Genomic DNA, 12,481 nt, shown 5'->3' with positions numbered 1-12,481 from the left:
TTGCGTTCACTCAAATTTATCTGCCTGTTGCGTTATAACACCCTTCATTAAAGGTATTTTTTGTCAAAATGGGAACCCTGGAGCTACCTTCACCTATGGATCAGGCAGAAGCTCCATGTTCCATCAGTGCCCTGCATCAATAGGCACAGCGCACCTGCTTCTCAAGAATTATGCATACATATCGGGACACTAAAATGTTGAACATTTTCAGCACAATTGCATATGATTCACCTTGAAGTGTGAGCGTTAATGCTAATGTTAATGTTAATGTTAATGCATTGGCTGCAATTGCCTTATGTGCCTCCCCCTGGGAATAAATGGCAACACTGGAATTCTGGGAAAAATGCTGCATTTTGGAGAAAAAACATGCAGATTGCACTCCAACTAGCACCTAGTGCTATTTAGTTTACCATTGTTTAAGTTGATTGGAATATGAGATTGTTGGGATAAATAAATACATTATGAGAATATTACATATTGTTACATACAATTGTTTGTCTTCTTTTTGTTAAGGTTATCAGCATTTGTTCTGCAATGTTTTTTAAAAGCAAGACCATTTATACTAGTTGATCCTGTGGTACTGCATGAAACACTAACGTGGCTTTTGAAACACCAGAGGAAAAATGGTGAATTCTGGGAACCTGGGACAGTGATTTATGCTCAAATTCAAGGTGGCCAGCACAGTGCAATTACTCTAACTGCCTACATTATGGCTGCTCTCATTGAATACCCGGGACTAAAGGTAAAGGATAAACCTTGCTAATTCTGCTTTTAGCACACAACTTGAGTTAATCTGTAATAGTTCATTCAATGACTCTCTACAAATATACATACTGCATTACATACAGTACTGTATGTATGGGTATATATAATATAAATATGTACATTTACATGTAAATGTATATGCTTTCTTTAATTGTTCTAGTTGTTTAACACATTTCATGCAGGAACAGGTTTGTTAAAATCTGACATCATTAAATGGATAATACATGTAACCCTTTGATTTACACTCACTTTGACGCAGTTGCTATGGCAATCAGGGGTCTTGAGCCTCTTTGCATGAAAGATACTGTGATTTACAGTGAAGTGCCTCCTCCTAGTGGACACTGAGAAATTATATTTCAGGGCAATTTCACCAGGAACAATAAACAGTAAAACAAATGTTATCTTTATATAAAACTTAAGAAATAAAATTGGGCATCTAATACACAATGCACTCATGCACTTGGGAACACGTGGGGACCTACAGTATCTAACTCACTAGGAGATATTACTCTTACTGTCTCTCTAACACAGTCCTTTTAGTATCACAGTCCCAATCACACCAGAAGGGGTTAATGACCACACAGCTCTTATATCAAAGGAAGCGTTACGTTTTACCAAAGTACCTTTCCCTTTGGACACTTAGTAGCAGCTCCTACATAGCAGGTGCACGAACAAGACCTGTCCTCACACAGTGGCCTCACACTTGTAGCCTTGCCAATATCCTCCCTTGGGTCGCTCATTCACAGGGGTGCTCTCAGATGCATTAACACTGGAGATTATAGGCAGCTCTGCAGCAGGATCAATCTCAACAGTGATGCCTTTCACCTCTAGCAGCTTGGCAGGAAACAGGATGGGCTCTCTCTGTACTTTTAGGGATGCAGACTTCTTATCCAGATTTGAACAGCATGAAACATCAGCTTCCACTCCTGAATGGATGCTGCAGCAGGGGCTCTTTTAAAAGGTCTCCCTGCCAACCCCTTAGATTTAGTTGCAAACCACAGCTTTTCCTGGATCCTCCTCTTTTTCTCAGACGTCCTCTTGGGCTTTCAGCCAATTGGCCACTTCCCTTCCTGTAACCTGCAAAAAAAAAGCTTCCCATTTGGTCCTTCCAGACTGAGTCAACAGTTTATTGGTGAAAATTAGCCAGATATTGATTGGGGAGGTTTAAAAATTCAGGGCAAGGACTGCATTGGCTTAACTAACAATTCTCCAGAACATTTTTTTCTATAAAATGTGTGTTATTATTACATAATAATATGTGCAACATTTGCTAGTATAACTAATACATTTTTTGCCAGTTGAGTCCAGTCATATTTTTTGGTTGAACTGAAAAAACATAGATATTTTCCAAGGCAACAGAGCAAGCCGAGACTATAGTGTTGCAATATTAGCATGGGTGTCCACAGAAAAGTTTCCATGGGGGGCAAGTAAGTAAACATCACATAGGGCAGCATCCCACTGAAGATGAACCTATTCATGACAATGCAGAAGATAACCTAATTAAGGCTTGCCTTGATGTGGGAAGTATAAAAAAATGTTTTGTATTGTTGGGAATTAAATTACAAACAATTTCTTGGAACAATCTAGAGAAGTCAGGGTGTGCAACTGCCCCTCTTGCCCCCTTCTGTGGACACCCAGGAATATTAGGATAGTTTTAAACTTTTTAAACACAAAGAAATTCTGAACTAGAACAATGATGTGTTTGCTATTATAAGAGTAAAGAATAATGAGTTGTGTTTTATCTCATAAAAACTTCATTGTTGCAACTAAGAATTATTTCCATATTGAATGAAATTAATTTCTCTCTCGCAATCATTATATATACATGTAAACAGTATATCTAGGAAAACATATTAACTCCTCGTTCAAATAATGATTTTTCTAGAACTCCTCTCAAGTGGCAGCTGCAACAGATTACTTAGAATCGCAAATGGATGAAATAATTTCAGACAATTACACCCTTAGTCTTGTGACATACGCACTTTCATTGGTTGGAAGAAGCAAAGCAAAAGAAGGGATGGATCTTCTGAACAAGAGAGCAGAACAAGAAGGTGATTTTAAAAGTGTCTCATCATCCTAAATATTTGAGGCTATTAGACTAAAGAGGTGATTATTTAGTGAAAAGCATTTTCATTAGCTAAGCCTGAGGAACTAAATAACATACTCTAGTATATAACCAGCTGAATGCATATGTTGGGGTAGCCCTTGGCAAATGGCATACCTGAATAATTTTCTAAGTGAACAGTAGTAAAAACAAATTAAAGAAATCAGTGCATTAAATAACATACTTGCACGTTAATGCACATTTATATTTGTTTTTGCCAACTTTAAAATATAGCAACACAAAAAAAAAGTAATTGTCTCATGTCGAGAACTAGGACACCCTAGTAAATCAGGATTTAGTAACAAGCTTTTTGGCATAAATAACAGCTTGTAAACACCTTTTGTATATGTTCTTGCTATAAGGATTTTTCCCCAATCTTTCTTGTAGACTGGATGTTGCACTTACTATATGCTTTATGACAAGATTGATAGATCAATAGATGAATAGATAGATAGATAAAATATATAAAATATACAGTGGAGGTGGAGGGGGTGTGATCACACTATGGTCCGCACCCACTCAGGCCAGTGCACGCGAATCCGCCGGAAAAAATCTCCTCCGGAGGGTGGTGCGGGGCCCCCGGCTGCATGGCCTGCACCCCGGCCCCGTGCCCCCTAAATACAGTAAATATATACATATAATACACAAAAGCCATGAATATCTTGTAAATTATATCCTTATAAACTGTGACTAGCAATGTCATCAGTTATAAATGGTGAGTAGTGATGTCATTTTTGTCATATGACTCACTAAAACTTGTGTATTATAATAAATAAAGTACCCCTTGTTGCAAAATATGAGGCTATAAGAAGTGACCTTGGAGTTCCATGACCTTCGACCAAGTGCTTTTATATGGTCATGGAACTCCTCGGTGACTTATAATATCCTTATATCTTACAAAAGGGGGTACTTTATTCACTATATATATATTTATATATGATTTACATGTGGGCCCCTAGGCCTTATGTCCCCCCTATCTTGCATGCATGTGCAGATGCCCCTCTCCTCTCTACCATTCACCCTTCTTCCTAGACACAACCCCACCTTTCCCCATCACTTTCGCTTCTGCAATAACTTCTCCTAGGATCCTGGAGCACTGAGGAATTGACGCACAGCAGAAAGGTTTCACATCTTATTGGTTGAGGTTGCTGCACCTGGGCAATTATACTTACTTTTATTAACTATGGGGTTAGTGCTTCCAATAATTGTTAAAACTAGGTAATGTAATATCTATATACAGATACGGGTTCCATTATCAAGAAACCCATTATCTAGAAAGCTCTGAATTTTGGGAAGACCATCTCCCACACAGTTTATTTTAAGCAAATCTGATTTTTCACAGTAATAGTAAAACAGTACTGTATACTTGATGGTAACTAAGCAGCATGAATCTTTATTGGTGGCAAAACAATCCTATCAGGTTAATTTAATTTTAAGTTTAAATTAGTTATACCAAACGTAGTATGGAAATTACGGAAATATCCCTTATCGAGAAGAGGTTCCACGCATCTTATATAATAGATCACATAACATTACAATGCTGTATTTGAATGACATTGCTAATGAAAAGAAACTACTTCTCATTTATGGTGTGAAATACTTTTTCAGGGCAATTGCGATTTTGGAAATCTTCAGCACCTAGTTGCCAGCATCCATGTACTACAGATATAGCAATTTCTTCCTATGCTCTTCTGTCCCATGTGGTCCAGAATCGAGTTTCAGAAGGGATACCAGTAATGAAATGGTTAAGCCAACAGCGAAGTCATCTTGGTGGTTTTTCCTCTACTCAGGTTTGTTATTGTTGGACCAGGATATCAGTACGAATGTATGAAGAGTGAAAGAGAATTAGCAAGTTGCACATTGAACAACACTGAAATAAGTAAGATCATTTATTTATGGACACTGAGCCATAACCATAAATAGAATAAAAGTGCATATATTTTAATATTTAATATATATATGTAATTACTATTTTATATAAGATAAATGTATGCAACAAAGCCCAAAACCCATACAAGGAATAATTATCATTTCAAGACACTTATAATGGATAGGGAAACTAATAGAAGACAATCATTATATAGCTTTTTATATAGCATTTTCTGGTGATCGTTTAGAAAACAAACATCTGCTTGGTTGATGTCATTTGAATACAAAATGCCAGAAATAACACATTATCCATTCCAAAAATGTTCAGTACATCTGATTCATCAAAATGTGCAATTGCATGCACCTGTATGCATCAAATGTATTTGATGAACAGAAATTATGGGGAAAATGCAGCATGTGAGTAAAAACATGGAGAATTGTGTTCAAGATTACTGTATTTACTGTTTTTTTTGGACTTACTGAATACTGCATCCTCTATAAAAGATTTATCTGAATACAAACTTAATCAAAACCTTAATTTGAATATAAAGATTTAAATTAATTAATCTTTATATTCAAATTAAGGTTTTGATTAAGTTTGTATTCAGCTAAATCTTTTATAGAGGATGCAGTATTCAGTAAGTCCAAAAAATACAGTAAATACAGTAATCTTGAACACAATTCTCCATGTTTTTACTCACATGCTGCATTTTCCCCATAATTTCTGTGCATCAAATGCATTTGATGCATACAGGTGCATGCAATTGCACATTTTGATGAATCAGTTGTACTGAACATTTTTGGAATGGATAATGTGTTATTTCTGGCATTTTGCATTCAAATGACATCAACCAAGCAGATGTTTGTTTTCTAAACGATCACCAGAAAATGCTATATAAAAGTAATCAATTTTGAATAAAAAAAATGCTCAGTCATTTGTTCAGTACTATTAAATCTGATTTGACCATACTGACATACCATACTTTGAATATAAAGATTAGCCAAAACCTAATGAATTTTGAATAAAAAAAAAATACTCAATTGTCCAGAGCTATTGAGTCAGATTTGCATTCCTAATAACAAGTTAGTATCTGATAAGCTGGACTGTGGCTTTGACATCCCACATCGCAAGAATAAGTCACAACATCACGTGAAAGTTGAAACAATTCAGTGTTGTTCTGCTTATTATTCTGCAGATGTTTTCTTGTTTTGTCCCCTTTGCAGCATGTATTGTTCTACAATGTGCAGCTGGGGTGCAGTTACTATCTTATCACAATGTTGTTTTTTTAAAACAGAATAGGCTTATTCCATAGAACATATTTTGATTGATTTATGACAAACTGGTCACATAAAATCCCACATGTGAGCTCAAACAATTCCTGTCATTCTTTTATTTCATGAAAGCTACATTCTCACTCAATGTGATAGGGATTTCTGATGCCTTTTTAAATGAAGTCCTTCTTTAGCAGAGGAGCCCAGGTAGCCCTCCCTTATTCTGCAGCAGTAGCTTAGGAATGCCTGACATGTGGTGTTAATGATATGTAGCTTGTATTTTTCATATTTCTCTTTAAAAGGATACTATTATAGCTCTGCAAGCAATATCTTCGTTTGCATCTGTGTATACAATAAGCAAACAAATGCTGACAATTACAGTGAATTCTCACTCCCTGAATTCTACTGCAACCTTTCAGATTGACTCAAACAACCGCATTCTTCTTCAAACGAAACAAGTAAGGCATGCAGAAAGTCCACAGCATTTACTTTATATGTAAAAATAGTAAATTAGTAAATTCATTGAACTGTACGAGTAATAACAGTTAATTACCTATGTTGTTACAGCTTGCTACTCAGCAGCAAATGAACTTCACTGTACATGCAGAAGGTATTGGTTTTGCCATTTTACAGGTAAGAGTTCTTGTGTTCATTTGTTTAAGTAAGGCATTAATTGTATGGTTGAATTTCATCATGGGCATTTTGTACTAAGGACTTTATGTGGTCAATTTACTAATAATCAGATTTCTATTTTTTCCACGAATCTCAAAAAAATGTTTGGTTTTCCTATTTTTCTTAAAAGCTCTAAAAATTGACATTTATTAAGTGTAAAATCCACATAAAACTCTAATACAAAAATTTGCCAGGTAAAAGTTTTCAAGGCCCTATAGAAGTCAATGGCAGCTGGTTGATCCTATTGGACCATTTTTAATCAATTTAGACTTTTAGAGGTTTTCAAAAAAAATTCAATAGCAATTGTCCAAAAAACTCAGGTTTAGAGATATTCGGATTGTTCAGTACTTTATTTCATTAGTGCTTTTTAAGTTCGGATATTTAATGAATTTCATGGCATTTGTTGTGGTTTCATATACCTCTAAAACCACTAAAATGAGACTGTTGAGAAATTGGCCTCCAGTATGGAAACTGCTAAAGACATTTCTCTTTACAACTATTTAAGAATGCAGAAGTTGCTGCAGTTTAGCAAGCAATTCATTGCAAATCATACAGTATCTTCTGTGCTGGAGTACTGTCACCATTACTGTACTGTATAAAGGTGGCTCTTGAATTACAAACAAAATAACCATACTAAATAAAAGTAATTCCATAATTCAGTGCTGTCCAACTGGCAACCCACTGCACCACAGACCCCCCCCCCATCCCTCCTAGTGTGACCACCCACATGCTGTGACTGCTTACCTTGTGTAAGCTTTAAAAGTTATCATTACTGCGATTAACTGGCCCCTGCAATGTTCACACCTATAATCACCCCCTGCATTGTTCACACTTCTATTTTTCACACCCCTAAAGCTCTGTACTGTTCACTCCTCAGTCCCAGACTATAAGTGCCCACATTGTTCACCTGTTCACACTTCAGACAAACTTCTGGAGGAGCACCAGGTCCTGATAAGTTTCCCTGTCTCCTGCTGTATTCTGTCTGCCCTATGCTCCCTGTGTGTGCCATACTCTCCCTGCCCTATGCTCCCTGTGTGTGCCATACTCTGCCTGCCCTATGCTCCCTGTGTGTGCCATACTGTGCCAGCCCTATGCTGCCTGTGTGTGTCATACTCTGCCTGTCCTATGCTTCCTGTATGTGCCATACTCTGCCTGCCCTATGCTCCCTGAGTTTCAAACTCTGCCTGCCCTATGCTCCCTATGTGTGCCATACTCTACCCACCCTATGTTCCTTGTGTGTGCCATACTCTGCATGCCCTATGCTCCTTGTGTGTGTCATACTCTGCCTGCCCCATGCTTCGTGTATGAGCCATATTCTGCCTGCCCTATGCTGCCTGTGTGTGCCATACTCTGCATGTGGGAAATACTTGTCAGGCTGTTCCCAATGTGTCTAATCATGTGCTAGGGGTTGCTGTGCTATCCACAGGGAGAATGATGCATATGAATTTAAGGGCATGTCTTAATATAACATAATAAACTTGTTTCACATATGAGTAATATCCCTGCAGTGAGCACCAACTAATTGGTTTTATGGTGTGCTACCACCATTAATGATATAGTCTTAAAAGTTCTTGTAGTAACATGGGTGTGGTTTAAAGTAGGTATAGTTTAAACAGGGAGTGGTCAACACTGGCTTCCATTATCTGCCCTCCAGCACGTATGCCAGGAAAATTCTGGCCCTTGGTACCACAAAAGTTGGACAGCATTAGTGAATAATTTTGGTTGCAGCCTCCTCTTGAAAAGTGACTGGTTTTAGTTTATTTGGTATTGCTTTTCCCTATTAATAACATTGTTATCAAATTTTATTTATACCAGCCATGTAGTATAAATTAGTGAAAACCCAGATTTTTGAGTGCTTATTATTTAATGATTTTTTCATTAGGTTCAGTTAAATGGTGTTTAACATCATTAAAGTATTTTTCATGTACTGTATATGCCTTGGCATTCACCAAGCCTGCAGAAATGCTCAGTGGTATGGACAGTTCACATCTATGTTTTTAAGTTGATTTTTGCTTTGATTCTGTCAGATGACTCAGTGTCTCCGACTCTGTGGGATCACACGTTCATTAAGTACTAACCAAAGTATCAGTATGCTGCAAATATTTACTGCATGTTGGTCTCATAGGAGATTATGAATTTGAAGAAAGAGGTGATTGAAGAACAGTGCTTATTGAGATGACAGAGACTGGTAGAAGCATTCATTATGGCTGTTTTGCCTAGAAGAGTTATTTTTCAGAATTTGTCTTGATTTAGTTAGTGTGTGTGGAAAACGGGGGAATCGAATGAAGCTCATATGGCATAGGCTAAGGGTGTGGTGGTGGTGGAGATGGTAACATAGACTTCACTTTTGTTCCCTAACATTTAATCCCAGCCTGTCTGGTATGCTTCAGCAGCATTAGAAAAGGCTAAAGAACGCTGCTTCTTTTTTTAGAGATGTTAATATTAAGACATACATTTCTACTTGCGCATATAATACGTAATACTTTATTATGGATCTCCAGTATCTGTTGGGGTACACATTGCTAACATTTCTAGCACACACTGCCAAACCTTTTATTTAAAATGAATGGTGCATATATGTGCTACACAGGTCATATGATAAAATAAACTGTCTAATGTGCTCTAAAAGTACACCCTGCACTGGTGAAACTGTTGTGTTTGCTTCAGAAACACTACTATTGTTTATCCAGAAACCTGTTATCCAGAAAGCTCTGAATTATGGAAAGACTGTCTCCCATAGACTCCATTTTATCCAAAGTTTCCAAGTTTTTAAAAATGATTTCCTGTTTTCTGTAATAATAAAACAGTACCTTGTAATTGATCTAAAGTAAGATCTAATTAATCCTTATCGGAAGCAAAACCAGCATATTGGGTTTATTTAATTTTTAAATGATTTTCTAATATACTTAAAGGGTTTCTGTCATGATTTTTATGATGTTGTTTTTATTTCTAAATCACACTGTTTACACTGCAAATAATCACCCTACAATATAAAATGTTATTCCTGAACCACCAAGTGTATTTTTTGGTAATATTGGTGTGTAGGCATCCATCTCAGGTCATTTTGCCTGATTATGTGCTTTCGGAAAGATCCAACACTTTAAGATGGAACAGCTTTCTGGCAGGCTGTTGTTTCTCCTACTCAATGTAACTGAATGTGTCACAGTGGGACCTGGATTGTACTATTGAGTGCTGTTCTTAGATCTGCCAGGCAGCTGTTATCTTGTGTTAGGGAGCTGCTATCTAGTTACCTTCCCATTGTTATGCTGATGGGCTGCTGGGGGGGGGGGGGGTGGATGATATCACTCCAACTTGCAGTACAGCAGTAAAGATTGACTGAAGTTTATCAGAGCACAAGTCACATGACTGGGGGCAGCTGGGAGACTGACAATATGTCTAGCCCATGACAGATTTCAAAATTAAATATAAAAAATCTGTTCATTGCAGAATTCTGCTGGAACAGCACTATTAGCTGATCCATTTTGCAAAAATGGGACTGCTCTTTGCACTACACCTCTGCACTCTTTGCACCCCTTTGTATTCTTGCACCTGTGCCCAAGGGCTTTTTGAATGACACCGTTTGTCTTTATTTCTGCATCAAGTCGGTTGCTGTATCAATGGGAAGAACAGTCCTGTACATCAACTACATCCTGTACATGAAAAACATTTTAGGGTTCCATATTTGGATCATTATACTTTAAGCCAATTAAAAAATAATTTAAACATTAATAAACCTAATAGGATTGCCACCAATAATGATTAATTATATCTTAGTTTGAATCAAGTACATGGTACTGTTTTATTATTACAGAGAAAAAAGAAATACTTGAATTTGAATTATTTGATTCAAATGGAATTCAAACTAAATATATGCTTATTTATCAATGCAACCAATGTAATATTTATCATCTGCAACAAAAGGAAAAAACTCCAGATGGCAGTATTGATTCATGGTTTCTTTTCCATTTCATACTGTTTATGTATCTATGTACAATATTTGGCTGACTGAGTAACTGTATATTTTCTGAGTTGCTTGTTTCAAAGACACTATTTGTATATGTTGCAAATTATTTCATTTCTATTGTTTGCTAGATTTGCATTTTATATTATTTAAATGGTTCAAGACATTTGTAAACCTGTGTTTAGTATTTAGTATTTACTTAGTATTATACACACTGATGTGTCATTGTTGCATTTTTTTTTTTAACTGGTGCTTGTGTGTAACTGTGAGACATCTATTGTAAGTGTTTCAGTCTTCTGGGGTTCATTGTTAGGATATGAACAACAGAAGTGATCTCAAGATCTAATTTTGCACCAAAATGTTGTCTTGGTGTTCCCAAAAAAGGCTGTTTTCAACGGTGAATGTTATTATTAGTGGAATTAAGGGGTTTAAAATACTAACCAGATGCATATTTTAACTTGGTTCTCACTATAAATAATCAATTCCAATTAGAGTGCACCTCAGATAGTCATGCTAGTTGCATTGGTTTCTGTGCTGACGTGTAGTAATTATCTGTATTAATGACTAATCAGCCTTATATTGTGACATTTTTATTATATATATTCAGTATATTGTGCAGCTGTCCCTAAGCTCAGTAAGTGACAGCAGCACAGAGCATGTGCAGTGAATCAGCAGAAAAGAAGATGGGGAGCTACAGAAGCATATTTGGAGACATAGATTTTTACTGCTAAAGAGTTGTGTTTGCTTTGGACTGGTAAAGAAGCCCAAAACATTATGTACAACATTACTAGCCTTCTTCTTTAGTTAATCTTTAGTTCTCCTTTAAGGGGGTTATTTATTAAAAGTTGAGTTGTGTTTTTCCCAAAAAGTTCAAGTTTTTCAAGGGTAGTTTCACTATAAACCCCGAATTTTTTAGGATTGCAAAAAAAATTTAATTTTTCAAGATGTATTATTCCCGGAAGCTGCAAAAACCCCAAATCCGAAACAACACCAGCTATAAAACCTGTTGAGGTAATGTAGAAGTCTTCAGTAGCCTTCATGATTTTCGAGCTATTTGAGTTTTTTTTGCTGATAATTCAATCAATTTGAGTATTCAAGTGTTTACCCCAATTGCATTCAATCTCGTTTTTTTCATAAATGAGCAATGATTCGAGTTGTGAGTTTATTCGTGGTAGAAAAAAACTCACAAACTCGACCTTTGATGAGTGTACAGAGGCAAAGCTGAAGGGAAGTCCCCTTCACATACATGACTGGCACATGTACAGGCTGTAGTGCACATGCCCCAATCAACAAAGGGAAGGGGTTGGTTGGAGATCTGGTTACTACTAGGTCAGCGCCCAAACCAAATGCAGCGGTGCTTAGACATATCCTATATAATCTACATTTTTAAAAGATATAGTACCTTTAAGAGTTGGCCTTTCTTTTCATTAGAGCGAACTAGTAGAACAATGATCAGGATTAATGTTGTTTGTGGCTTTCCACAACTGATATATTAGTATGAAAAGGACATAAGTATTCCTTGTTGTGAAGATGCATGCATTTAAGATGCATAATAGTTGTATATAAATTGTACGCCATTGCATAATTGAACAATCAACTGCATTCAGTTTTCAGTCAAATTGATGCAAAATACTGATGTATGGGAACCAACAACGTTCTTGCTGTACCTACAATGCTAATAGTATGGTTCTCTTTGAAGTACAGTAGAACCCAGATTTTATGTACCTAGTTTTTTGTGACCCCATATAGGCTAGCAGCATTTTTTCCCCAGGAATTTGTCCTTTTTTGCCACCACCTCTTGGGAAATGTAAAACCATGGTTCTACTTTATACACATTT

The 12,481-nt window shown here is 36.6% G+C and overlaps 1 protein-coding gene across 1 annotated transcript in view; it reads left to right on the top strand.

The window, feature by feature from the left end:
• LOC108704145 (CD109 antigen-like) overlaps positions 1–12,481 on the top strand; it is a 65,866-nt gene that overhangs the window by 41,737 nt on the left and 11,648 nt on the right. The window contains exons 25-29 of the mRNA XM_041563118.1: positions 514–742; positions 2,651–2,816; positions 4,478–4,659; positions 6,313–6,468; positions 6,578–6,643. Of these exons, the coding sequence (XP_041419052.1) occupies positions 514–742; positions 2,651–2,816; positions 4,478–4,659; positions 6,313–6,468; positions 6,578–6,643 (799 nt within the window). The remainder of the gene's footprint in view (positions 1–513; positions 743–2,650; positions 2,817–4,477; positions 4,660–6,312; positions 6,469–6,577; positions 6,644–12,481) is intronic.

Source organism: Xenopus laevis, chromosome 5L, assembly GCF_017654675.1.
Source record: "Xenopus laevis strain J_2021 chromosome 5L, Xenopus_laevis_v10.1, whole genome shotgun sequence".
NCBI lineage: Eukaryota > Metazoa > Chordata > Amphibia > Anura > Pipidae > Xenopus > Xenopus laevis.
The sequence above is the reverse complement of the archived record's forward strand: the minus strand, read 5'-3'. Positions and strand labels throughout refer to the sequence as shown.